At 42.6% G+C, this 27163-nt stretch overlaps 1 protein-coding gene across 1 annotated transcript in view; it reads right to left on the bottom strand.

Annotated features, from left to right (window-relative positions):
* Positions 1 to 592: 592 nt before the first annotated feature.
* Positions 593 to 27163, bottom strand: part of LOC309549024 (cytochrome P450 2K1-like) — a 47758-nt gene continuing 21187 nt past the window's right edge. The window contains exons 4-10 of the mRNA XM_082248966.1: positions 24457 to 24606; positions 14323 to 14483; positions 9955 to 10131; positions 6589 to 6730; positions 5970 to 6154; positions 2208 to 2349; positions 593 to 824 (exon numbers count right to left, since the gene is read on the bottom strand). Of these exons, the coding sequence (XP_082105092.1) occupies positions 646 to 824; positions 2208 to 2349; positions 5970 to 6154; positions 6589 to 6730; positions 9955 to 10131; positions 14323 to 14483; positions 24457 to 24606 (1136 nt within the window). The 3' untranslated portion in view covers positions 593 to 645. The remainder of the gene's footprint in view (positions 825 to 2207; positions 2350 to 5969; positions 6155 to 6588; positions 6731 to 9954; positions 10132 to 14322; positions 14484 to 24456; positions 24607 to 27163) is intronic.

Raw genomic sequence — 27163 nt, 5'->3', positions numbered from 1 at the left:
CCTCCAATCTTTTAAGCCAAGGAAGCTGCCATTTTAGCCTCTGTTTGAACAGCAGTTGCCATGGTGCTGCACCTGTGATCAGTTGTGACACCAGCCATTTTATGGCTTGACAGTTCACTTGAGAGCACAAGAAACTGTGACGGTTATCATGGAATGCCTTGAATGTAACTGTTTTGGTTATTTAATTTGCTGGGTTTAGTTCCACTGTAAGCTGGTTGTTTTCTTTTGTTCATCATATTACCTTCCCTGAATGCTAACACAGACATGAGATTTAAATCTGACATTTTTTGTTATGAGCGAGTTTTGGAGAAACAAAGGTAGCATTGTGTGCAATAGGACTTCCCCACTCTCTCCACATGGTTTTGAGTTGTCAGAATCTATCTTCACAATCAGTGATTTACTGTACATATTTATGTTCCATTTGTGATCCTATAGTTGTAAGCCTTTAGCATATTACAGTATGTAATTGATCTCTTTCCTAGTTCATTTATTTCATCTTGTTCAGTTTTACTTATAAACATACAACTTTCACCAATCTGGAGGTGCCTTTCAATTACAATTCTACAAATCAAAAAACACATCCTCTTTCAGAAAATATTAAATCCAGTCCACAATTACTATTTATCTATTTATTGCCAGTTCGCTTTATTTGCGAGGAATTGCACAGATCTCATGCTTCAGTGGAGGGGTTGTGAAGCCAACAGCACCTGTGAGGTCCAGTTTTGCTCCAGGTGGAGCCTGAAAGGTGAAATTTTGCAGCAGTGTTGTAAAGAAGAGGAACAGTTCCATTTTAGCCAGAGTCTCTCCAGCACAACTTCTTTTACCTTGGAAAAAAAATAAAGTAAAAAATAATTATTAAAATGATGATGAAAGAAAAATATTGACTTTTACAGCTGTAGGACAGACCACTTTCCATTTCTGTGTCCCTCTAGGTCCAGTTAGGGACCTCTGCATGTGTCATTTCTTCAACCTTTACAATAAGGGGCATTATGGGGGTTTTGCGCGTTACATTTTGGAGCCCTAACCGGGTTTTGCACCCGCCAACCAAAATTTACAGAGCTTTTTCTGTCCCCACAAATTTTTGAGATAAAGAGTTTCGCAAATCAATGCATAGTACATATAATTGTTAGAACAATCTCTTTAATTTCATGCTGGCCATAGACAATCAGATGTAGGAGTACGGTGCAGTTAAAATGGTTGTAAAGCCACTGTGTGTTATTTCTACAATCCCCTGTGTTACATGACAATATGTGCTGAGTGTATGTGCTTATTAAAAATATATGCCGCTTTTTACCTGATTTCATAGCGCCACTAGGCACTCACGTGGCTGCCCACTGCCCCCTGATCCGGATCTGATAACTACAGCGAGTGGGTCTGAGAATCCCCCGCTGACGTCAGCTGGGAGGAGAGCGGCAGCCAGTCACGTAGGTGCCAAGCGGCGCTTTGAAATCAGGTATAAAGGGGCATATTTTTTAAAGAGCACATACACTGGGTCACATAATCTAATGTAACACAGGGAATTGTAGAAATAACAGTTATGATCACAGCAGGAAGGAAGGGGCAGAGAACAGAGCGGCACTGTCACTATCTGACAGGCAGGGAGGGAGGGGGAGAGAGGGAGCAAGGAGAGACAGCAGGGAGGATGGAGTAGGTAAACTGACCATGGTATCACAGATCAGCAGCCATGATAAACGTGGTCAGTTTACAGAGGGGAGTGCAGGATCAACCAGGTATTTCAGATGATAGAAAGGGCCAAATCACACAGCACAAGCACTGTGCTGTTATTCATGCTTTAAAGGAACAGGATCATTTATTTATTTCTTTTTTTAAGGTTACAACCGCTTTAAGATGAATACCCAATGCAATAATAATCAGCTGTTCTATAGCAACAGCACAAGCATATATAATGCATCACCCAAACCTTTAGAAAGGGGAAGCATGTCAGGGAAATCTTAATAGTGGAGTATCCAAGATCCATGCCATCCAGACATTGTAATTATATTTTTTGAGTAGATTGACTTAAAGACTTTGGCCTAAAAGTTGGTAAAATACTGGGCAGTAATAAATTACTAACTGTCGCCCTATTTTTAATGTGGGTTGGTGTCTGGCCTCTGTTGACTTGGTCTGTCCCTGTTTTAGTCACAGCCATGGAGGGACCTATGACACATTTGTGACAATATAGAGTGTCTCCCCTTTGGTTTACTTACCTGCAGAAAATGGTATAAAAGCTTCATTGTTAACAAGGTTTCCCTCCGAGTCCAGAAAATGTTGAGGGTAAAACTCTTCTGGCTTCTCAAAGTGCTCTTTGTCTCGTAGAACAGAATAGAGTAATGGAATCACTTGAGTTCCCTGCAAAGAATAGATAGGATAAACATTTAAATAATAAGTAGCACTTGTGATAAGTTCATGGATCTGTTCAAGGTGCGCTCTAGTCAAAGCTAAAAATAAAGCATTGAAAAGCAGAAAGCACAGGCTATCTACTCCAGTATTTTATTATTTTTATCTACACATTGCTTTAGTACCTCAGTCCAACTTCTCCCTTTTTATAAGTAATCTGGGGACCTAAGAACCCTTTTTTTTCATCTGTTTGTGTACAATGTAAAAAAAAAATTAAAACGCAGATGTTGCTGACAATCATCATTCTGGCAATGCAGCATTTGGAGAGATGTGAAGTACCTTCACAATACATATGTACAAAAAACCTCTGGAAATTAGAAGGTCAGTGACAATGTCCATTGAGCTTATTCTGCTATGTGATGATTATTATTATAATTGGTTTTAATGTATTTATTATTGTATCTTTTAGGCGTTATATACTTTTACCTTGGATAATTTTAATTATGAACCAGTCAATTATGCAGTGTGTTCTTTACATTTATATTTATGGTGGTCATTTTGATATTTTGTTCTAACTTTGATCTCTGTATAGATGTAATATTACTTTTTATTTCTCTCACCCGAGTGGCTCCTCGTTGCATACTACTATTTGCACTACTTTGCAGTACATGGCTATGACAAGCTCCCCCGAACAGACTGCCTTTTGTGCACATGCTCGGCTGCACTGGGTGGATTCTGTTTTTTTTTTTTTTGTGTATTTTTGTGTTGGCCTTCCCCTTTTTGGTGTCAATCTGGTTTTTGTTGGTGGAACGTCCCTTTCGGTGGGTGTGGGAAGCGTGGTGTCCCTCGCCACTAGGTGTAGTATCGTGGTGCGCGTGAGGCATTTGTAGTTAGGGCTACACTAAGTGCGGAAGGAACGTTGATGTCGTGGAAGTGACGCCAGCGGCTTGGAACGCAGGATGTGGCCGCAACTTCCTAATTGTGGCGGAGTGCATTCCAGGCACCCTGTGAGACCTCACAGATCGCGCCTGGATATCGATCTGCTGATGGGACATGCATCCAACAAATTAGATACATTTTTTCTGAGTATGGGATCACCAGTAGCTGCAAGAAATAAATGATAGTCTTGCGCAGTCCCTGCAAATCCCATTGCAAAGGTGATAACCATGGAGTATTTCGTATTTACTTCTCATAATATTCTTCAGCTGTTTCTTCTTCTAGGTTAGGGTGGTAATGAGAGCTTCTACAGCTAAGTAATCATTAGTAAACTGGTGGTAATAATTAGCAAAGCCTGGAATCTCTGAATGACTTTTGAGGTGGAGGCCAATTCAGTATTGTACTTTGTATGGATCCATGCATAGACTATGGCAGGGACTAAATAACCCAGGAAGGGAACATATATGAGCTCAAAGTGACATTTCTTATGTGTGTTAATATATTTTTCTTTATAGTATATTCTCATGTAAATGTAAAAACACTGTTTTGACATGTTCATCATAAGAATGCAGATCTGGGGAGAAAACATTAGTATCCTGTCTAGATGTAGCATGACACAGATGTCCCGAAGTCTCTGAAGACATTGTTAACAAAGTCTTGTAAGATGGCTGGAGAACTGCAGAGATTAAACAGCATGACTAAATAATAATAATTGTCTTCTCAAGTATTAAGGCAGTCCTCCATTCATCATCTTCTTTAAAGCAGATGAGGCTGCAAGTGCCCTGCAAATATAATTTAGTAAAAATGGATGCTACCTGCAGGTAATCAAAAATTCTGGAATTCGTAGAAAGGGCTATTTGATCTTTACTGTGGTCCTTTTTAGACCTCAGTAAATGATACAGAGGCAAAGAGAAACATATTTTTTCCTACCAAAGTAAAGAAAAATAACTACACAGACAGAGCGGAATGGGGAGACCTTGCCAATAAGCTGCTAAAACAGGATGCCCCCCCAGGACTGTACACCTTCAAATTTCCAGTCAAAAATGGGCTAATGAGTGCATAGCCATGGAAGATCAAACAGAACATGATTGACTGATCTTGGAAATACGTAAAAATTATTCTAGATACACAGTGAGGGGCAATGGTGCCATATTGAATATTGGCAGGGAGTACTATCACATTTTACTGCAGAGTGCTGGAGTGATTTACTCAGAGCCACAACAGGTATTTTATGTTTCTCTACAAGAGTCCAAGAAAGCTTCAGTCCAGAAACTGTTCTTTTGAAATGAGAGCTGGATGGAAAAAAATGATTTTATATGCAAAAAGAAAAACTACGCCACCTTGGAATTCCTCTCCAGAAACCCTAGGCTTTGTAGTTTGGGTACAGATTATTCTGGACATTGGTCATGGAAAGTGTTGGCATTTTTATGATCAAATCGAGAAATTAATGTCATATCTTATACATAAGGAAACCAGGTCATCCAGGTCAGAAAAAAAGTCTCTGCGGACCAGCTAAAACGGAACAGATAAGCCTCGTCAGAGCACCACTACTGATGTTGTTCCAGAGCAATACATAGGCTAGAGTACAGACAGATACAGTATACTGCCCAGCTTCCTGGAATCCCTGATATAGCTAAAAAAATTGAAGCTAAGGAAGAATCACAACCAGGTTCCACACAAAACATTCCTGAAGTTTTCTAGGAACAGCTGATAATCGTATAGCTGCAAATTACCTGTTTCGAGAAGTAGGAAGGCCTGGGCAAGTGTTTGCTTGTCTGGATAGCAGGGAAATTATGTAGAGGAAGGTTTCCTGGGAGTAATTCAAATGTACTTGGGTCCCCAGAGTATAGAGGAAGAGATGGAACCTATAGTAACGAGGTGTGGATGCAGATACCAGGCTCATGGCAGAGCAAGGCACAAAGGCCTGAGCCGGCAGCTAGAGTAGGCGTGAGGGTAAACAATTGAGTGAGTTGCAGGAGGGTGTCAGAGGACTGACCCATTTTGCATTAGTCTTCTGAACCTGAAACAAGAGGCTTAGTCAGCATCCAGGGCCGATTATTTGCAGGTAATCACTTCATGAGTAATTACACTGTGAGTGGCCCTAACTAGCAGCAGGAACTGTCAGTCTTCCATTACTGTCAATGGGGCTGCCTCCAGCATCCAATCACCTTGAACTCCGACTGGGGTTCTCGCATATGATCAGTGATGGCCCTAATAGCAAATGAGCATTGGTTCTTTTGACCTCGTGCCTCAGCCCTCTAAAGGCCCCCGGTGTTTCAAATAGGATGATGGGCTTTGCTGCAGACAGCTTCCTTGTTGTAGTCCCCAGTTACACTCGAAACAGCAACAGCTAACAGCAGGTAGAAACAAAGTCAGCAGTCATGGTCACACAGATCAGGGCAGGCAGATAAAAAAGATCTTAGAGAAGCAGCAGGGGAACGTATAGTCAAATAGATAATTGACCTTGCAACTTTCAGTGTTTTTTCTCTTCATTTGGAGAACACACCTTTTTGGAGTTGTCTGTGAGTTGGTAAGAGATGCCTTTCATATTTTATAATCTAGTAGTAGATCAGGCAACCACTTTTTTTCCCCTCCATGTGGGTACCACCAGTTTTGGAGTTGTTTACAAGTTCATAATAAATGCCTTTCATATTTTACATTCTAGTAATGATTGAAGGATAAAATGTAACACTTACTTTGGGTATGAAGAATTCTTTGAAAGTCACATCTTGAGTAGTGGCATGTGGAATATTTGTTGGCACGATATTGGCAAACCTTTGGATTTCATGGATAACTGCATCGGTATACGGCATTTGTTTTCGATGTATCAGACGAGGTTCTCCAGAACCAATTACTGTTTCAATTTCCTTCTGAACATTTTCTAGTATTGAAAGAAAGGCATATTGTCTTATTTCAGGGATTATCTATAGGATATATCCTGTCATTCCCAAGCTTCTTATTACTTAAATGATAACAAAGCCATTTCAGCAGCATTTTGGTGGATATAGTTAATCACTATAAATGGCTCCCCCTGTCTCCTATGGTTAACTTTAATTACCACCTGTCCAGATATAAAGATGGAAGCTATCCCTCCTGACTTGTGTTTTAAAGTGTTAGCTCTAGAGCTGTAGGCAGTCGCATTAATGTTCCTATTCATGATCAGGTGGCATGCTTCAAGGACAAATTACATTTATACCAGTCATATGGTCTAAGCAGTTATTAGGGAGTTGTGATGTAACTAGGAAGATTGGGGAATATGTCACAGTGATTATTTAAAAAAAAAAAAAAAAACAGCACACAAAATGAATCGCTTACCTTGTATTTCTGGGTATTTCATCATCAGCAGCAGGCCCCATCGGAGAGTGGTAGAAGTTGTCTCCATACCAGCAGCAAACAAGTCTGTCACCAGAACTGTTAGATTCATATCATTGAAATATAACTCTGGATTTGGCTTTTCCTGAAAGTTATAAAATTCATAGTATATCATATTTTGTTTAGCTCTTATACAGTATATTTGTTGGGGCCTGTAGACTTGGGGTTCAAACTTAAAGTGATATTAAAGGCTGTTTTTAAAAAAATAACAAAAATGTCTTCTTGTGGGGACCTTAATGCCAACGCTGCAAATTTACCATGATAGACAGACCCCCCTCCAAGGGGGCTTTGGCATGCATGATCTTTACAAATATTTTTTGGCTTCACAGGTGGTCATAGTTTGCTTGTGACTATGCCCTGATATTAACAACTCTGCTACTATATTGGAGGCAGCGATCCTCCATTCACTGAAAACTCTTTAACTGCTTAATTTTGGGGAAGGAGGCCCCATATCTTCTAACACCGTCCGTGCATACCATGCTCAAAGCTTGGACCTTGGGGCTTCGACTGAATTCTGCTCTCCAGCCTTCCCTTTCCCTGAAACCTTCCTATGGAATAATCCATCCCTGCCTCATTTCTGTTTTATTCCTGACCCACAGGTTTGGGCAAAACACAACATAAAATTCATTAATGACATAGTAAAGCGAGGCCACCTCCTCTCGTTTGCTAATCTCAAAGTATGGGCACTACTACTTTAGATATCTAAAGGTTGCACATGCCTTTAGATTTCAATTTCCTCAGGGTGGTATTATGATCTTACAGTCTGCACTGGAATCCCTACTTTGGTAAAATTGCTTCTCTAAACCAACCTCTGCATTGTATCAGCTTCTCCTATCCTTTACCACGCCTGAGCTCTCTAACCTCAGACAAAAATGGTGAAAGAATATCCCTTACTTGGATCAGGAAGATCTCTGGGACAAGCCATTTAGACAACTTGTCTCTGTATGAGATCGATTGATACAATTTAAAATAGCGCACCATGCCTATTTCATAGGTTTAACCAAATTTAGCCCAGTGAACTCTTCCTCCTTTTGTGATCAATCACTTGGGGGACTTTTCACAGATTTTCTAGATTTGCCCAGCCCCCACTCAATATTGAAGCAATGTTGTAAATGTTATAAATGCTGTCGCTCACCACCTTTTCTCCCTCACCTAGAATTTTCCTGCTTGGCATAGTGGAAGACCTGGTTTCCACCAACGCAGAATGGACACTCCTCAGTCTTCTCCTGTTTTATGCCTGGAAAGCCATCACGAAAAAGTCCTCCAGCTATTCATTTTTTGAAGCACATGGTGAATTATGCCTTACCTTTTTACCAAGCCACCTACAGTAATTGCAGTTGCCCAACAACTTTCCCCCCAACTGTGGGCAGGTTGGATTGAGGACCTCTCTATGGCTACTCCCCCTACATTCAATTACATATTTAGCTATGGTTGCGGTAACCTCTGATATGATATCCTTCTCTTTCCCTTTATTTGAGATTCAGAATGGGAGGACCATGTGGTATTTTATGGGTATGCATTTTCAGTCTCTCATTTACACTTATCTTACCAATATTATGTGAGCCACGCACCAGTTTTGTGAAATTGTATGATTTACTATGTTTTGCCTGTTGATGTTTTGGCAACAGGACTAGTTATGAGGACAAAGCAGAAGCAGGGAGATGCTTTCTACAGCTTTTTATACAGCAAGGAGAACTGTGAACAGCACACAGGTGACATCACCAATTCTCACTATATCTTGTAAGACTAGCAGTCAGAGACAGAAATACCTTGGATGAGCTCACACTGCACATATACTGCTATGTGGCTTAAAGCACAGGAAGTGCACTGATATTTTTCTGTAAAATTTCAGGACAATAGATAAATATTTTAGTGTACTGCTTAGGCACAATTAACATTTTGAGATTTTTCCTTTTATAAGATAGAAAACCCATTAACACATTACTTTAAAGACTGAGCCTTTGTGATGTACTGAGTGGTAGGGATGTGAATGATGTATGTGTCTTCTAGGTTTCTCAGGTACACATGGTGAAGGACTTTAGGATGTGTGCCTATTTGTTTTCTCAGATCCTAATAACTCTTGGTCTGGGTCTTAAAATCCATAAGCTTTGTAAAGCTTTGAATGTGATAAAGCCTTAATAGGTCCACATCTTACCTGTAAGCCAGACCTCATTAATTAATCTCAGCTGTGGACAGCTTTTTTATATGTGAGCCGGCCAAGGCTCGGGGGACTTTGTCTTCCTCTGCTGCAACGGCCCACTTATAGGCAGGTGCAATTTGCCCTACCTTTTGTAGGTGGCACTGCATTACTGTCTGCTCTACAGAGAGAATGGAGGATGAGAGGAACATTGTTCCTCTGCAGCCTTTGTAGGGGTCACCAGGTGAGCAGGAGACCAATTGGAAGCTGAAACATTGGATTATCCCAGCAGCCATCTTTTGTGGAGGCAATACTAATAAATTGAAGTGCCCTGCTGTAGTCGGTGCACATATGTGAAGTGGGCAGAGTAGGGTCAGGATCCACACTGGATCGGAAAAGCACATTTAGCCCTAGGGAAAGGATGCCAATGAGGAGGAACAGACTATGGACATCGCTGCCAAAGTACTGTGATAAAGTGTTTGGGATCAGCCATTTAAAATGTCACTACTCTTCCTACAGCCACCCCTCCCCTCAGATAATGCTCTGGTAAGATAAGCCTAATAGAGTGGCACTCTCAGTGCTGGGACTACCCTGAAGTGCCTTTAGCATTGCTAAGAACCTGAGTTGACTGAATTACTGAGTCTCTGGTACCACAGTGTTGGGAACTGTTAAGGCAGGTACCTTACCACTGTCCTTCTTGTGTTTTGTTTTACCTTCATTTAACCAAATAATAATTGTGCCACCATACTCGGTCTCTGTGTGCCTTTTTCCACATCTAAATAACTGGCCCCACCGGCACAATGCAGGGGAAGAAAGCTGACTGCTGACAGAACACTAAGTGTGCATGTGCTGCCTGTTTGTTCTGGGGAACTCATTAGGAAGGCACCCTGCTACGCAAGAACTTACCTATATTTAGTTGAGTAGCTCGGACAAGGAGATGTTTTGTCTGTTTTAGGTTATGAATCTGCAGTACAAAGCCCTCCTGCACTGTCATGTGTTTGTTGGCTACCGTGCTAAATAAAAGTGCAGGACAAATTTGCTTAGACTGTTCTGGGTATCCCTGTCTTTTTTTTGATTTACTGCTGCCACTACCAGCTGAGCCTGTCTCCATTAAAACTTTAATGAAAATTAGCAATCAGGAGCAAGTAGGTTCTGTATGAAATTACAAATACCTCCTTTTGTTTGACAAGGAAGACATCAATCAAATTCCTCTGATCGTTGACATCCAGTTGATTCCTCTGACTAGTGAAGGTTTCTCTGACAAAAGTGTGCATTTCCTCTACAGTTGGATCGACTTCTCTGTGACTCCCAGGCAACCATCGGACCAGAGATGGAAATGCATTGTACAACTAAAAGAAGAAAAAAACAGTTAGATCCCTGATAATAAGTGACCATAAATTGTCAATCGAATAAACACAAAATGTAAAATTATGAAGTATATGCATTTTTTTAAAAGCACGTAGTGTAAGTACCTTAATTTGACTTCACATCATACTCTTGCAGTTCTTGTCTAATAGTATTGGAGTGCAAGAGGAAAAAAGAAGTGCAAGGATCCAATCAGTTCCTCCTGTGTTGAAGCATTATGATAGGAAGAGAGAGGAGAGTGGCAAAGAGATAAGCTCATTACTGTTCCGCTTCTCCTTTCACTATCCAATCACAGGCTCAGGTCAATCTGGTCACAGAAGGTGTGGGTAGAATGATCATGGTTATCAGACTCAGAACATCTAGCAGCAGAAAAAAGTACTGCTAGAGAAATGTCTGAATTAAAGCAGCTTTTTTTTTTTGCTTTAATTCTGCTTTAAAGAGGCATTCATGAAAAGGGAAGGGCCAATGTTAAGAGCATTTAGTGATGACAGATTAGCAGTAGTAGGAAAATTGCAATCAGATTAGCTTTTCTAGACTTCTCGATTCACTATTCTAGCTGAATGCCATTGTGCAGTAGTTCTATAGACTTCAGAATGTTGTCTGATCACATGACCAGATCTAGCCGCACCTCTTCTGTACTGTATGTTGTATGTATGGATGTTGCACAGTAGCATGTCCTTTGTATTGACACTGGTGACACTTCCTGGTCAACCTCCCTTTTGCCCAGGGAGGCCTAATTTGATAACCATATTGAAGACAGAGGGTTTACTTGGCCTGAAAGCTATAGGTGCATCTCACAAAATTAGAAAATCATCAAAATTAATTTATTTCAGTAATTCAATTCAAAAAGTGAAACTCATATATTGTATATAGATGCATTACACACAGAGTGATATATTTCAAGCACTTCTTTCTTTTAGTTTTGATGATTATGGTTTACAGCTTTTATTATATCTTTTCATGTGACAACACTGAAGAAATGACACTTTGCTACAATGTAAAGTAGTGAGTGTACAGCTTGTGTAACAGTGTAAATTTGCTGTCCTCTCAAAAAAACTCAACACACAGCGATTAATGTCTAAACCGCTGGCAACAAAAGTGAGTACACCCCTAAGTAAAAATAAAAAGATTGGGTCCAAAGTGTCAATATTTTGTGTGGCCACCATTATTTTCCAGCACTGCCTTAAACCTCTTGGACATGAAGTTTACCAGAGCTTCACAGGTTGCCACTGCAGTCCTCTTCCACTCCTCCATGATGACATCATGGAGCTGGTGGATGTTAGAGATCTTGCGCTCCTCCTCTTTCCATTTGAGGATGCCCCACAGATGCTTAATAAGGTTTAGGTCTGGAGATATGCTTGGCCAGTCCATCACCTTTATTCGCAGCTTCTTTCACAAGGCAGTGGTCATCTTGGAAGTGTGTTTGGGCTTGTTATCATGTTGGAATACTGCCCTGCAGCCTAGTCTCCAAAGGGAGAGGATCATGCTTTGCTTCAGTATATCACAGTACATGTTGGCATTCATGGTTCCCTCAATGAACTGTAGTTTCCCAGTGCTAGCAGCACTCATGCCGCCCCAGACCATGAAACTCCCACCATCATGTTTGCCTGTAGGCAAAACACACTGGTCTTTGTACTTCTCACCTGTTTGCCGCCACACACGCTTGACACCATCTGAACCAAATAATTTTATCTTGGTCTTTTAAGACCACAGGACTTGGTTCCATGTCCTTAGTCTGCTTGTCTTCAGCATACTGTTTGCAGGCTTTCTTATGCATCATCTTTAGAAGAGGCTTCCTTCTGGGACCACAGCCATATGGACCAATTTGATGCAGTGTGCGGCGTATGGTCTGAGCACTGACAGGCAGACCCCCCACCCCTTCAACCTCTGCTGCAATGCTGGCAGCACTCATGCATCTATTTTCCAAAGACAACCTCTGGATATGACCCTGTCCACATGGACTTAACTTCTTTGGTCGACCATCGCAAGGCCTGTTCTGAGTGGAACCTGTCCTGTTAAACCGCTGTATGGTCTTGGCCACTGTACTTCAGCTCAGTTTCAGGGTCCTGGCAATCTTCTTATAGCCTGGGCGATTTTTATGTAGAGCAACACATTTTTTTTTTCAGATCCTCAGAGAGTTCTTTGCCATGAGATGCCGTGTTGATCTTCCAGTGACCAGTATGAGAGAGTGAGAGTGATAACACCAAATTAAACACAACTGCTCACCATTCACACCTGAGACCTTTTAAAATGAAAGAGTCTCATGACACCAGGGAGGGAAAATGGCTAATTGGGCCCAATTTGGACATTTTCATTTAGGGGTGTACTCACTTTTGTTGCCAGCGGTTTAGACAATAATGGCTGTGTGCTAAGTTATTTTGAGGGAGCAGCAAATTTACACTGTTATACAAGCTGTACACTCACTACTTTACATTGTAGCAAAGTGTCATTTCTTCAGTGTGGTCAGATGAAAAGATATTATAAAATATGTACAAAAATGTGAAGGGTGTACTCACTTTTGTGAGATACTGTATGTAGTATGATCCACAGTTCATATATTCCCATGTACGGTGATTATTCCAACATAACGTGATCAATATCTTCAAACCAATTTAATGCTTCAATTAATAATGTGTTCCAATGATAAAGTGATGTGCCACCTCACTCGCGAACCCCTCTCCCCCTGAAGACTCCTCTCAAGAGATGTGACACCACAATTAAGCACTGTCAAAATGCTCTTGTGACACTCCCTGGGTTCAATCACTAGGATGTAGATCTCCTGGCAGCTCTGCTCACACATACACTGATCTCCCAGTTAGTAGATGTAATGATTGGTGATATGCATAAAAAAGGGCTCCAATAGTGCTTATACCATATAAACATCTATCTTTTTTGTATGTTATTCAAACCAATGGGTACTTACATGCTCCTGGTGCTTCCAGCACACCAGGCTATGTCAAACCAATATTTAAAAGCCTCCAAAGCTGCACAACCATATAGATAGTCAGACTCCTCAAACACGGGTCCGATTGCCTTCATCGCCCTTGCCCCTCCCCTCATTGTGTCGATGCAGGGTTTTCCCACTGAGGAAGACACGTGACCCTGTGTCGACGCGCTTAGGGGAGGGGCAAGGACAGTGAAGGCAATCAGACCCATATGTGTTTAAGGAGTCTGACTATCCATTTGATTGTGCTGTGGGGTCACATCTCTTGAGGTGAGCCTTCTCTCAGGAGGGGGGAGCACAATGAGGTAGCACATCGCTTTATCATTGGAGCACATTATTGATTGGAGCACTAAATTGGATTGAAGATATTGATCACGCTATGTTGGAATAATCACCGTACATGGGAATATCTGAACTGTTGATCAAATCACATACATATTGCATGTTGATTATATATTTTTTTTGCTATATTATTAATTTATACACGGATTTCACATTATTATCTGTTGCATACTTTTGCCCATATTGGGAATGTATCTATGATTTGCACACCTAGACCAGTGTTTCTCAACTCCGGTCCTCAGGGCACACTAATAGGCCAGGTTTGCAAGAAAACTGAAATACATCACTGGTGATATCATTTGCTGCTCAGTGATTGCAGTGTTCTAGTCTGCATCTCCCCAAAGTAAAACTTAAAATCTGGCCTGTTAGTGGGCCCTGAGGACCGGAGTTGAGAAACACTGACCTAGACAATGCTTTAATTACTCAGGGATCCCAGACTGTCCAGCAACAGTATTCAAGAAGACCAAGGGCTGTCCAAATCTCATTAACCAGCTTTCTTTTCACATACAACTACCTACTGAGTTTCAATTTGGCAGAGACCATCATGGCCTCCTTGAATGTTAAATTTAATAATGTCCTCTTGCATTATAAAACAAGACATCTTCCTAAATGCCTAAATGCTTCCTAAATGCTTGTAACCTCTTTGAATGCCAGGGTCCATAGTCAGTAGGTAAGAGGCTACTCCAAAAGCCCCTGTCCTGGTTGGGTCTGTCACAATTGCCTAATATCATTCCGGCATTTTTGGGGATACCCTGGTATTTTTAACAGAAACTGAGCTAACAAGAAGGCACCTGGAGATGTGTCCTTAATTGATGTACTTTGGGCCACCTCACAAGGAAAGGCGAACCAAAAGTATCATGGTTAAATGTTTTAGTAAAAATAACCTTACCAAAACCATCGGGGAACCAATAATTCTGATATTATCATTGATTATTGTCAAAAGCCTCAGAAGTTTTGGATCATCATAGTCAAAGCGATGACCAAGCAATATAGACACAATGATATTGGCCACAGCAGCATTCATGATCATGGTGTTTTCAAATGGTTTTCCTGAAATATAACCAGAGACACTATTAAAAACTTTTAGTTTAGCAATAAACATAATTCTAAGCAATGCAGATCAAATATTTAATTGAAAAGGGTTAAAGAAGGAAAGATTTAACTGATTTTTGTTTTGAAAATGCAGGATATTTCTAGATGGTTTTGAAAACACAATTGCTATAGATTGGTGGATGTCTCTGGGTGGACACAGCTGCATGCAGCAGACTTCTGCCAGCCAAAGAGATGTTTGCAGAAGGGCAGGTGATAGCTGATAAGAGGAACTGCTAATGTCTTTGCTATTTCATTCGGCTAGGGATAGTCTTGTGAGCAGTAAATTCTTTCATTGAAACCATTCGTATTTTCAACAAACTGTACATCATTCTCCTAGTAAGATGCTGTATTGGTACCATGAGTACATATGGCACCCTTTGAATATTTATCATAAAATGAGATTATTTAATGTAGAGATGCTCTAGTCTGCTCTGCTCCCCTGCTAATTGGTAATGAAATAAACATTCGTAGTTCAAATTTACAGCAGTTCTCATATATGAATTTCAAGTTATTCAATCATCATTTAAGAGCCTGTGTTAGAGGGAGGTTGTCTCTTCAAAGATAGATGCCAACCTGTGACTGATCAGCCGGCCATAGATGGTTTGAATCTCTGCTGTTTCAGCAGGAACCTTCAGAGATTAGAACCATGTGTGGACAGGCTGAATGTACCCAAATTGATCGATTGATTAACTTGGGTACAACAAGCCTGCCAGATTTTACATGCAAAGGGAAGTCTAGGATGGCCTATAAATCAACAAAGCCGGATAGCTGGTGCTTGCAGCTTGCTACACAGGAGCGAGACCATCTGCCTCTTTTCTGTCCCTGTTCCCACCCACCTTATACGGCTTTCCTGCCTTTGGCTGGCACAGAGGTGACTGGTGTTCAGCCAGATCCAGAGTATGTTGCGTGCCCCCACCTTGGATACTGTTCCAGGACTTCTGAGCTGCTCCTCCCTTTCCTGCATGGGCACGCAGGTGTCATCCTCCATAGCTGAAATCAGACTTTTTTTATTACTGACACAACCTTCATCTGCACTGTTTATAGCTGCCTGCTATGCTCTGTGAAATTTCCAGATTGGAACAATATCAGGTTGGTTGTATCTGTAAAAGAATCTGATCTCAGCTATGTGCTGTGTAGAGAGGAGAAGCTCTAGTATGTGCCCTGCCAGCACTGACCCCTGTCCTCTGACCCCAGATCTCTACCCCCCTGATTCCTAGTCCTCTGCCATATTCTCTTCTCCACTGACCCTAGTCCCCTGCCTTCTGACCTCTGCCCTGCTGACCCCAGACCTCTGACCTATTTTCTGCTCCTCTGACCCCAGTCCTCTGCCCCGCTGACCCCAGCCTACTGCCATGTTGACCCCAGACCTCTGCCCCATCCTCTGCTCCACGGACACCAGTCCTCTAACCCCAGGCCTCTGCCTCGCTAACCCCAGACATCTGCCCCTCTGACCCAAGTCCTCTGCCCCACTGACCCCAGACCTCTGCTCTATCCTCTGATCCACTGACACCAGTCCTCTGCCCTGCTGACCTTTGACCTACCCTCTGCTCCACTGATCGCAGTCCTCTGCCCTTATGACCACAGACCTCTGCCCTGTAAACCCCAGCCCTCTGATCCCAGCCCTCTGACCCTCTGACCCCCAGACCTCTGCCCCCTCCTTTGCCCCCTGACCCCATTTATGCCCCTGACTCCAGGCCTCAGCCCCATCCTATGCTCCACTGACCACAGTCCTCTGCTTCCCTGACCCCAGTACTCTGCCCCATCCTCTGCTCCTCTCACCCAGTCTTTGTAAGGTTCTGGCACTCTCAGTGCCTCCTATCACATCATTTCCGGGTGCGTTCCATCTACCTAGATAGATGAAGCACATATAGGTGTGTTTCCCTTTAAGAGTGCTGACATCATCATGAGGCGCCGGACTGAACAGCTATTTAAATCACCAGCTTTCACTCACATGTGTTCGTTCAACCTGCTGTGTGCCTAGATGTGCCTTGATGCTTACCTTGTCTTGTGCCTTGATGCTTACCTTGTCTTGTGCCACCGCATAACCTGCCTTGAAGCTCGCATGCTTGAAAGCATACCTCGCTATCGGCACCTCGCTGCTGATCCTTGTATCCTGCTACCGGATCATCCGCTCTTACCGAACCTCTCCTCTGCTACTTGCTACTAGTGATAAGTACCCCACAGGGGAATCCTCAATAACCTTCATACTAAAGCTTACACTATCTAGCTCTGCATACTAAGACTGTTACTACATCTGCACTATCTAGATTGCTAGCTCTTGAGCCTACTATCATCTGCTCTTGCACTGGGTTAGTCTCTCCTGTATGTTCATCTGCTATCCTATCATCTACTACCATACATGATTGCTAACCTATCTGCATCCCATCTGCTACTATCTCATTCTCAAGAACATTCCTCTCAAGTGTCTGTCACCTATCATCTCTACTCAACCTGTCTCTTCAGCCTATAACCTCTATACTACTATATACATAGATCACTCCAGGAACATCTTATTGAGTGTGTATATTTGTATGCTGAATTGAGACTATCCACATATGATGAGTCTTGGGAGTTGGGATTGGTATCTCAGCGTTTCTCTACATGACTACTGAAGTGGAATATTTCTGCAGCTGCAAATCCACATTATACAGAAAACGCAGGAGCGTTACAGATTGAACGAACCTGATAAAATGGATTCAGCAGAAATGACCACTCAGGTGACACAGTTAACACAACAAGTAACTGTGTTAATACACGCACTTACTGAATTAAAAGAAGGCAATCAGGCTCTGACACAGCCTACTGCTGCTCAACCCCCAGAACCCCTTGTCTTTCTACCAGACAGGTTTGATGGTTCCCGTTCCTCTTTTCTTTTTTTTCGGATGGATTGTGAGCTCCTATTTATCCTTAAGCCCAGGACCTATCATAATGACTTTATTAAAGTTCATGCTGCCATTAATTTGCTTTCTGGCAAAATGAAAACATGGGCATACCAGAAACTGCAAGAAAAAAGTCTGATCCTAGACAATTGGGAGTCATTTGCAATTGCGATGCACTCCCAGTGTCTCCCCTCCCAAAAATCTACTCCTAAACCTGCTCCAGGTAACCGCAGACCCCGGGTACCTAGGGAAAAATGAAAACCAAATGAATATGGTGATCCTGCCTGGTCATGGTACAAGCCTGCCTTAAACAGTCAGCCTTGTCACTCTGACACATCTCATTTGAACCCTGATCCTACAGAGATGGATGAGGAGCCTATGGAGATTGGTGCCGTACATACTAAGTTGTCCTTACAAAAAAAAAGATCACAGGAGAATCTGTGGCCTTTGTTTTTATTGTGGAGAAGGGGGACATTTCATTACATCCTGCCCAACCCGACCCCATAGGCCTAAGGCTCTCCCAATGGAGGCCAGGCAAATCCGAACGGTCTTCCCTGAAAAACAGCCTGGAAATTACCAAGGCTGTTGCCAGCCCTGTCCCCGTTCTATATCAGAAAAGGACACCCAGAAATTGGCAGATGTTGGTATAGATACTCCTATTTTTGCAAGCACAGTTATAGCTTCCAATGAAAACATTGAGATTCTTGCACCTGACTGCGTACGCGCTTCTAATGGCACGGTGGTATGTAGGAAGGATCTGAGGATGTTTGAAGAAGCATTGGTTGCTATGTCTATTTCGGATGGTTATGCGTCCGATTCTAGTGAAGGGTTCATGTAGCAGACACCCTAACAACCAGTCTGATCCGATTTTCATATCGGTAACAAGTGATCCGATTCTCACATCGGTTACCAACCTGATCCGATTCTCGTATCGGCAACAAGTCCTATCAGATTCTCACATCGGTTACCAACGTGATCCGATTCTCATATCGGCAACAAGTGATCCGATTCTCACATCGGTTACCAACGTGATCCGATTCTCATATCGGCAACCAGTTTTTTTTTCCGATTCTCATATCGGCAACAAGTCTTATCCGATTCTCGCATCGGCAACCAGTCTCATCCGATTCTCGCATCGGCAACTAGTCTTATCCGATTCTCGTATCGGCAACCAGTCTTATCCGATTCTCGTATCGGCAACCAGTATTATCCGATTCTCGTATCGGCAACCAGTCTTATCCGATTCTCGTATCGGCAACCAGTCTTATCCGATTCTCGTATCGGCAACCAGTATTATCCGATTCTCGTATCGGCAACCAGTGTTATCCGATTCTCATATCGGCAACCAGTCTTTTCCGATTCTCACATCGACAACCAGCTTTTTCCGATTCTTATATCAACAACCAGCCTTAGAGGCCTTCCGGAGCCGGCCTTACGGGGGGGTACTGTAAGGTTCTGGCACTCTCAGTGCCTCCTATCACATCATTTCCGGGTGCGTTCCATCTACCTAGATAGATGAAGCACATATAGGTGTGTTTCCCTTTAAGAGTGCTGACATCATCATGAGGCGCCGGACTGAACAGCTATTTAAATCACCAGCTTTCACTCACATGTGTTCGTTCAACCTGCTGTGTGCCTAGATGTGCCTTGATGCTTACCTTGTCTTGTGCCTTGATGCTTACCTTGTCTTGTGCCACCGCATAACCTGCCTTGAAGCTCGCATGCTTGAAAGCATACCTCGCTATTGGAACCTCGCTGCTGATCCTTGTATCCTGCTACCGGATCATCCGCTCTTACCTCTCCTCTCCTCTGCTACTTGCTACTAGTGATAAGTACCCCACAGGGGAATCCTCAATAACCTTCATACTAAAGCTTACACTATCTAGCTCTGCATACTAAGACTGTTACTACATCTGCACTATCTAGATTGCTAGCTCTTGAGCCTACTATCATCTGCTCTTGCACTGGGTTAGTCTCTCCTGTATGTTCATCTGCTATCCTATCATCTACTACCATACATGATTGCTAACCTATCTGCATCCCATCTGCTACTATCTCATTCTCAAGAACATTCCTCTCAAGTGTCTGTCACCTATCATCTCTACTCAACCTGTCTCTTCAGCCTATCACCTCTATACTACTATATACATAGATCACTCCAGGAACATCTTATTGAGTGTGTATATTTGTATGCTGAATTGAGACTATCCACATATGATGAGTCTTGGGAGTTGGGATTGGTATCTCAGCGTTTCTCTACATGACTACTGAAGTGGAATATTTCTGCAGCTGCAAATCCACATTATACAGAAAACGCAGGAGCGTTACAGTCTTCTGCCCCCCTAACCCGAGTTCTCCTTCTCGCTGACCCTATCCTCCGCCCTGCTGTGCTATACCCTGCTGACCCCTGTCCCCTGCATGGCTGAATCATGTTAGCTATTGGGAACTACTAATTTACATGTGCAGGAACTGTGCCTAATCTGAGGTGTGAAGGTGCAGGAGTTAGTTTGATCTGAGGTGATTAGGTGCAGGAATTCAGCTGATCTGAGGAGTGAAGTGTAGGAATTGGGATAATCTGAGAAGTGAGGGTGTATGCAGTGGGGCGTATTTAGGACCTGAGGGTGCAGAAATTGGGGTGATCTAAGGTGTGAATATGCAGGAGCTGGGGTGACCTGAGGTGTGATGGTGCAGGAATTGGGCTGATCTGAAGTGTGAAAGTGCAGGAATTTGGGTGATCTGATGTGTGAAGATGCAGGAGTTGGGGTGATCTGAGATGTGAAGATGCAGGAGTTGGGGTGATCTATGGTGTGATGGTGCAGGAATTGGGGTGATCTAAGGTGTGAAGGTACAGGAATTAAGGTGATCTGAAGTGTGAAGGTGCAGGAACTGAGGGAGACCCGAGATGTGATGGCGCAAGAATTGTGACTGATCTGAGGTGTGAAGGTGCAGGAACTGAGGTGATCTGAAAGGTAAAGATGCAGGAATTGGAATGATCTGAGGTGTGATGGTGCAGGGGTTGGGACAAATCTGAGGTGGGATTGTACATGAATTGGGGTGATCTGAGGTGTGATGGTGCAGGAATTGGGGTGATCTGAGATGTGAAGGTGCAGGAATTGGGGTGATCTGAAAGGTGAAAGTGCAGGAATTGGAATGATCTGAGGTGTGAAGGTGCAGGAATTAGGGAGATCTGAAGTGTAAAGGTACAGGATTTGGGACTGATCTAAGGTGTGAAGGTGCAGGAATTGGGTGATCTAAGGTGTAATGGTGCAGGAATTGGGATGATCTGAGGTATGAAGTTGCAGGAATTGGGGTGATCTGAGGTATGACAATGCAGGAATTGGAACGGATAAGAGGTGTAAAGGTACAGAAATTGGGACAAATCTCAGGTGTGATGATGAAGGAATTGGGTGACCTGAAGTTTGAAGGCGCAGGAATTGAGAGAGACCTGAGGTGTGATGGTGCAGAAATTAGGGTGATCTGAAGGGTTATGGGACAGGAATCAGGGTGATGTGAGGTGTGAAGACGCCGGAATTGGGGTGATCTGAAGGGTGAAGGCGCAGGAATCTGGGTGATCAGAGGTGTGATGTGCAGGAATTGGGGTGATCTGAAGGGTGAAGGTGCAGGAATTTGAGTAATCTGAGGCGTTAAGGTGCAGGAATAGGGCTGATCTGAGGTGTGAAGGTGCAGGAATTTGAGTAATCTGAGAGCTGAAGGTGCAGCAATTGGGGTAATCTGAAGGGAGAAGGTGCAGGAATTGGGATTGATCTGAGGTGTGATGGTGCATTAATTGGGGTGATCTGAGGTGTGAAGGTGCAGGAATTGGGGTGATCTGAGGTGTGATGGTGCAGGAATTGGGTTGATCTGAGAGGTGAAGGTGCAGGAATTGGGTTTATCTGAGGTGTTAAGGTGCAGGAATTGGAGGTGACCTGAGGTTTGAAGGTGCAGGAATTGGGCTATTCTGTGGGTTGAAGGTGCAGGAATTGGTAGTTATCTGAGGGGTGAAGCTACAGGGATTGAGGGAGACCTATAGGTGTGAAGGTGCAGGAGTTGGGGTGATCTGAGGTGTGAAGATGCAAAGCTGAAAATGTATTTCCTACTACTACTCAAGTAATTTTCAGCATTTATTACAGTATTGAAAGATTCCTTTTCGTGACTGAAAGCATGAAGTTGACATTATTTTTAAGTAACTGGCCCTCTCAATTTCTTTGAAAAAATGTTTCGGCTCGCTGTGCCCAAAAGGTTGCCTACCCCTGATCTATAGAGAAAATGAGAACAGTGGATGTTAAATGTATAGGATTGTGTATGTAGCACCCTCCTAGGTAGGTGCTAGAGAGAGAAAGTATAGTTTTGAATCCTGTCTGCTTACCAGAGGGATTGCAGGTAAATCTATATTGTTCTCTGCCTACTAGAGAGCAGGATTAGTGAGGCCTTTTCAATGTGCTCAGGTGCAACTCAGTCTGTCTGCAGAATGTTTTACACTAGTCCAATAGGGAGGCATGTTGGACAGTGGGAGGAAACCTGACAAATGAGTGCACAGGTGTGGTGTTTGATACAGCCCTGATGATTTGGCAGAGGAAAGTGCCTCGTGCATTCTAGGATACTGTACAAATGCCAGGAGCACATGTGCTGGGAGTCTTTCGTCTGGATAGTAGAGTCCTGGAGGGGGCGGTTGCCTGCTCCTCTGTAGAGGTGCCATGCGGCCTCAGGTAGTCGACCTGAGGGCCAAAAGCGAGCTAGAGAGGAACTGAACCCAGAGGTCCTGTGAAGCTGATTAGAAGGGGAGACACTGAAGGATCTGATTCTGCTGTACAGTGAGTAAAGATCTATATTAAGGGGTCTGACCAGAGAAGGGGGGGGGGGCACCCCTGCAGCTAGAAGAGTCAGTGGACAGGTGTCAGTAAAGGGGATGCTAGTGAGTGTCCTGAAGAGAATGTACAGTGCATTGGGAAAGTATTCAGCCCTTTTGCCACATTTCAGGCTTCAAACATGAAGATATAAAACTTTAATTTTTTGTGAAGAATCAACAACAAGTGGGACACAATCATGAAGTGGAACGAAATTTATTGGATATTTCAAACTTTCTTAACAAATAAAAAACTGAAAAATTGGGTGTGCAAAATTATTCAGCCCCCTTAAGTTAATACTTTGTAGTGCCACCTTTTGCTGCGATTACAGCTGTAAGTCGCTTGGGGTATGTCTCCATCAGTTTTGCACATCGAGAGACTGAAATTTTTGCCCATTCCTCCTTGCAAAACAGCTCGAGCTCAGTGAGGTTGGATGGAGAGCGTTTGTGAACAGCAGTTTTCAGTTCTTTCCACAGATTCTCGATTGGATTCAGGTCTGGACTTTGACTTGGCCATTATAACACCTGGATATGTTTATTTGTAAACCATTCCATTGTAGATTTTGCTTTATATTTTGGATCATTGTCTTGTTGGAAGACAAATCTCCGTCCCAGTCTCAGGTCTTTTGCAGACTCCATCAGGTTTTCTTCCAGAATAGTCCTGTATTTGGCTCCATCCATCTTCCCATCAATTTTAACCATCTTCCCTGTCCCTGCTGAAGAAAAGCAGGCCCAAACAATGATGCTGCCACCACCATGTTTGACAGTGGGGATGGTGTGTTCAGGGTGATGAGCTGTGTTGCTTTTACGCCAAACGTAACGTTTTGCATTTTTGCCAAAAAGTTTGATTTTGGTTTCATCTGACCAGAGCACCTTCTTCCACATGTTTGGTGTGTCTCCCAGGTGGCTTGTGGCAAACTTTAAACAACACTTTTTATGGATATCTTTAAGAAATGGCTTTTTTCTTGCCACTCTTCCATACTGTAAAGGCCAGATTTGTGCAGTATACGACTGATTGTTGTCCTATGGACAGAGTCTCCCACCTCAGCTGTAGATCTCTGCAGTTCATCCAGAGTGATCATGGGCCTCTTGGCTGCATCTCTGATCAGTCTTCTTCTTGTATGAGCTGAAAGTTTAGAGGGATGGTCAGGTCTTTGTAGATTTGCAGTGGTCTGATACTCCTTCCATTTCAATATTATCGCTTCAACAGTGCTCCTTGGGATGTTTAAAGCTTGGAAAATCTTTTTGTATCCAAATCCTGCTTTAAACTTCTCTACAACAGTATCTTGGACCTGCCTGGTGTGTTCCTTGTTCTTCATGATGCTCTATGCGCTTTAAACGGACCTCTGAGACTATCACAGTGCAGGTGCATTTATACGGAGACTTGATTACACACAGGTGGATTCTATTTATCATCATTAGTCATTTAGGTCAACATTGGATCATTCAGAGATCCTCACTGAACTTCTGGAGAGAGTTTGCTGCACTGAAAGTAAAGGGGCTGAATAATTTTGCACGCCCAATTTTTCAGTTTTTTATTTGTTAACAAAGTTTTAAATATCCAATAAATTTCGTTCTACTTCATGATTGTGTCCCACTTGTTGATTCTTCACAAAATTTTCAGTTTTATATCTTTATGTTTGAAGCCTGAAATATGGCAAAAGGTCGAAAAGTTCAAGGGGGCCGAATACTTTCGCAATGCACTGTAGATTCACCAAAACTATTGCTGGAGAGAAAGAGCAAAGAGACTTAACCCTTTCCACACATGTGGCAGTATGGTTTAAGCAGTGCAGCTGCTTCCACAATCCAATGTACATAGTTCCAGTTGGAGTATCTCACTATTCCCTTCTCCCATCCAAGTTTAAAAAAAAAAAAAAAAAAAAAGCAATACTCCTGGACTGTTGATTTAGCAATGAGCCATTGGGAGTAGGGATGAATGTGTGAACTGTACCCTAAGTGACTGTCTGCTGGTAATCAGAGGAGACCCAACAAGTCATCATACAGCAAGCCCTACAAGGTTAGTGCTACATGTAGATGGGTGTTATTGTCAAATGTTGCCTGTTGCATTCAAATGCATTTATTTTCAAATATATGTACTAAAACATATATGCATCTTAGCAGGACCTGCTTTGTCTAAAGAAATGCAACACAAATCAGAACAGGACAAATGAAGCCTCAGAATCAATAACCACAATGTATTATTCCTGACCTTTGTAGGCTTTAAAAATTGTTATCAACTTTTGGCACTCTTCACTGATCTTATCTTCTAGCGTTCTCTTCCCCATCCCGAAATCACGCATTGTAGAAAGAGTGAATCTTCTCATGGCTTTCCAGTTATTACCATTAGCAAATATAAGACCTGAAGAAAAAATAAAATAAAACATACATATAAACTGAAAACATTTATATATTTTTTCCTGTACCTTCATGCTGTAGCTATGGTAAAATGCCCTTTATGGTTTTCTGCTCTCACAGAACTGTTTCGAGAATATGAGCACTGTTGATTAAAATTTTATGCAGGGGATGTATCGACCCACTGGGAATCAAATTGCTGCTCAACAAAGAGAGCAATAGTGAGTGCTCCAACCAATAGTGCTAATGCAGTACTATACAGGAAAAGGACAGAAAAAAATGTGCACACATTTACTACTGTTCAAGAATCCTGTCTGCATTACAGCAATTTAAAAAAAAAAAAAACTTTAAACCGATCACCAAACAATTTAGTTTAGTTCAAGTTATGTATAATCCACTACAATAAAATTTAAAGAAATCTTTATTAACAATTTGTGGTGATCATACATTATTAATTGTTGCAGTACTGAACACCCTGAACACATATAACATAGTATTTAAAAAAAAAGGGCTGGTATGCATTCCAAACACCTGCAAGGTATAAAAATATTCCTTTACTTAAAGTACAAAAATGAATCAATAAAAGAGTGTATGGGGTATTTAAAAAAGAAAAAAAACAAACCCTATACTCACCCAAGTGGTTGCAACATCAATCTGCTGCCTCTGCTCTGAGCAGAGAGCTGTGACTGTCTGTCACTGGCTCTCTGCTCTGCCACTCCAGTGCTCACTAGAGATGTATAGAACTGTTCGCCGGCGAACAGTTCCCGGCGAACTTCGCATGTTCGCGTTCGCCGCTGCGGGCGAACATATGCGATGTTCGGTCCGCCCCCCATAATACATCATTGAGGCAAACTTTGACCCTGAACCTCACAGTCAGCAGACACATTTCCAGCCAATCAGCATACCTCCCTCCCACAGCCTCCCACCTCCTATAAATAAGCAAGGGCAGCATCCATCTTAGATCATTCTGAAGCAGTGTGTGTAGTGAGAGTAGGGAGAGAGCTGCTGCTGCTGCTGCTGCTGCTGTTAAGCTAGGGACAGTTAGTCAGTGTTCCTGGTCTTGCAGTGTTCTTGGTCCACTACTGCTGTAAGGACAGCACCCCAAAAAGCCCTTCTAAGGGCTGGTATTTGTGTATTTTTTATATATATATATATATATATATATATATATAGCGTCCCCAAAAGCCCTTTTAAGGGCTGGTAATTGAGTTGTTTCTTCTTATATATATATATCTATCTATCTAGTGTCCCCAAAAGCCCTTTTAACCACTTGCCGACCGCCGCACGACTATCTACGTGGGCAGTCAGCCCCTCACAGGCAAAGTGACGTAGGTCTACGTCGCTCGCCTGTGAGGGTTTAGGGAGCGAGCGCGCGCCGCCGGAGGCGCGCTCCCGCTCCCGCGTGGTCACGGACCCCCCCGCGCGCGTGACCGGCGGACCCGATCGCCGCCGGCCACTCTGCGATCGGCGGGGGAGAGGGAGATAGTCAGGCAGCTTGTGTAAACAAGCTGCCTGTCATTCTCCTCTCTGTATGAGAGCTGATCACATGGATCTACTATGTAGATCCATTGATCACTCTGCATACAGTTGAAGCCACAGCCAATCACAGTTAGAATCACGCCCCTAGGGACACACACAGCCCCTCCCTCTCAAATAAAGTTAACCCCTTCACTACCAGTGCATTTTTACAGTAACAGTGCATATGTATAGCACTGATTACTGTAGAAATGTCACTGGTAACCCCAAAAGTGTCAAAAATGTCAGTCAAGGGTCCGATCTGTCCGCCGCAATGTCGCAGTACCGCAAAAAAAATCGCAGATCGCCGCCATTACGCGTTAAAAAAAAAAACAACAAAAATGACAAAAATCTTTCCCTTTGTTAGTAAATGCAATAACTTTTGTGCAAACCAATCAAAATACGCTTTTTGCGATTTTTTTTACCAAACATAGGTAGCATAAAACAAATTGGCCGAAAATATTAAAAAATTTTGATTTTTACATTTTTTTTTGGGGGAATTTCATATAAAAAAAAGGGAAAAATATTGCTATTTTTGCAAAATTTACGCTCTTTTTTTGTTTATAGCGCGTGATCAAAAAATCGCACAGGTGATCAAATACCACCAAAAGAAAGCTCTGTTTGTGGGAAAAAAAGGACGCCAAATTCGTTTCGGTACAGCGTCGCACGACCGCGCAATTGTCCGTTAAAGTCACGCAGTGCCGAATCGCAAAATGCCCTCTGGTCGTTTAGCAGCCAAATCCTCCGGGGCTTAAGTGGTTAAGGGCTGGTAATTGAGGTTTTTTTTTTTATTTATATATATACATATATATATATATTTAGCGTCCCCAAAAGCCCTTTTAAGGGTTGGTAACTGGTAATAGAGTTTTTCCTATATATATATATATTGTACACTGCAGTTGCCTGCCCGCTGTGTGTGAGAGGCCACAGACCTACCACAGACTGTACTGTGTGCACACCACACTCATTTCGGGTGGCACAGGCACAGTACCTGGCATTTTAAAAAATATTTTTTTTTTCCTCTGTCATAATTGCAGTGAGTGCTGTGT

Source organism: Pelophylax lessonae, assembly GCF_965119305.1.
Source record: "Pelophylax lessonae genome assembly, chromosome: 3".
In the NCBI taxonomy this organism is placed as follows: domain Eukaryota; kingdom Metazoa; phylum Chordata; class Amphibia; order Anura; family Ranidae; genus Pelophylax; species Pelophylax lessonae.
The sequence above is the reverse complement of the archived record's forward strand: the minus strand, read 5'-3'. Positions and strand labels throughout refer to the sequence as shown.